The sequence below is a fragment of the Trypanosoma equiperdum genome (assembly GCF_001457755.1).
Source record: "Trypanosoma equiperdum strain OVI genome assembly, contig: ctg_167, whole genome shotgun sequence".
NCBI lineage: Eukaryota > Euglenozoa > Kinetoplastea > Trypanosomatida > Trypanosomatidae > Trypanosoma > Trypanosoma equiperdum.
Genome location: NW_027123704.1, coordinates 3,296 through 3,958, shown reverse-complemented (window position 1 = coordinate 3,958; position 663 = coordinate 3,296). Strand labels below are relative to the sequence as shown.

The following is a 663-nucleotide window of genomic DNA, read 5'->3' as shown; positions in this document are numbered from 1 at the left end:
TTTTTTTTTTAATATAAAAAAAATAATACTAACAATACGTTGAAGATAACTACCGATATTCTAATAAACATAGAAAGGTAGGTGCCATCATCGTAGAGACAAATGGAGGCATCCGGACACTGCGATGTGGACAACGGCCCGACGGCGCAGCAACCTGTAAAGGCAATACAAATTGTGCAATCCACTGAAGAGGCCGATGCACTGGTCAAGCGGGTTAAGCAACTCGAGCGGGAGAATAAGTCGCTCACGGACGTGCTTACAAAGGTATGTGATGAGAATGCAAAACTTTCTGGAACTGTAGCGGAGATGCAAGTGAGGTGTGAAACTTATAGTACCAACATATTTTCCGAAACACCTGTGCTTAAAGCACTTTATGAACGGGATAAGTTTAAATTGTTTGGAAGCTCAAAGACAGCCACGCCGGAAAACCTGCAGAAGTTATTAGACAATTTGTGCAAGGAATTCACCGACTTCCGAGCCCAGCACACCTCATCCAATGGCGAAGTGCAAAAGTTACTGATGGAGGTCCAGCAGGGGCACGCCAACGTTCAAAAGCTCTCTGCGGTTGTGCGTGACCAACAAGAGGTTATAAGTCGTAGTCCACTTGCAGTCACTGTTCGTATTGCTCAGGACGAAGATGAATCAAAAAATGTTATGTTTAGG

At 44.0% G+C, this 663-nt stretch overlaps 1 protein-coding gene across 1 annotated transcript in view; it reads left to right on the top strand.

Moving 5' to 3' along the window:
- Positions 1-102: 102 nt before the first annotated feature.
- The window catches only part of TEOVI_000044600 (uncharacterized protein), a gene marked incomplete at both ends in the record, with an annotated part of 3,678 nt that continues 3,117 nt past the window's right edge, over positions 103-663 (top strand). Inside the window, one exon of the mRNA XM_067222691.1 lies at positions 103-663. Within this exon, the coding sequence (XP_067078792.1) occupies positions 103-663 (561 nt within the window).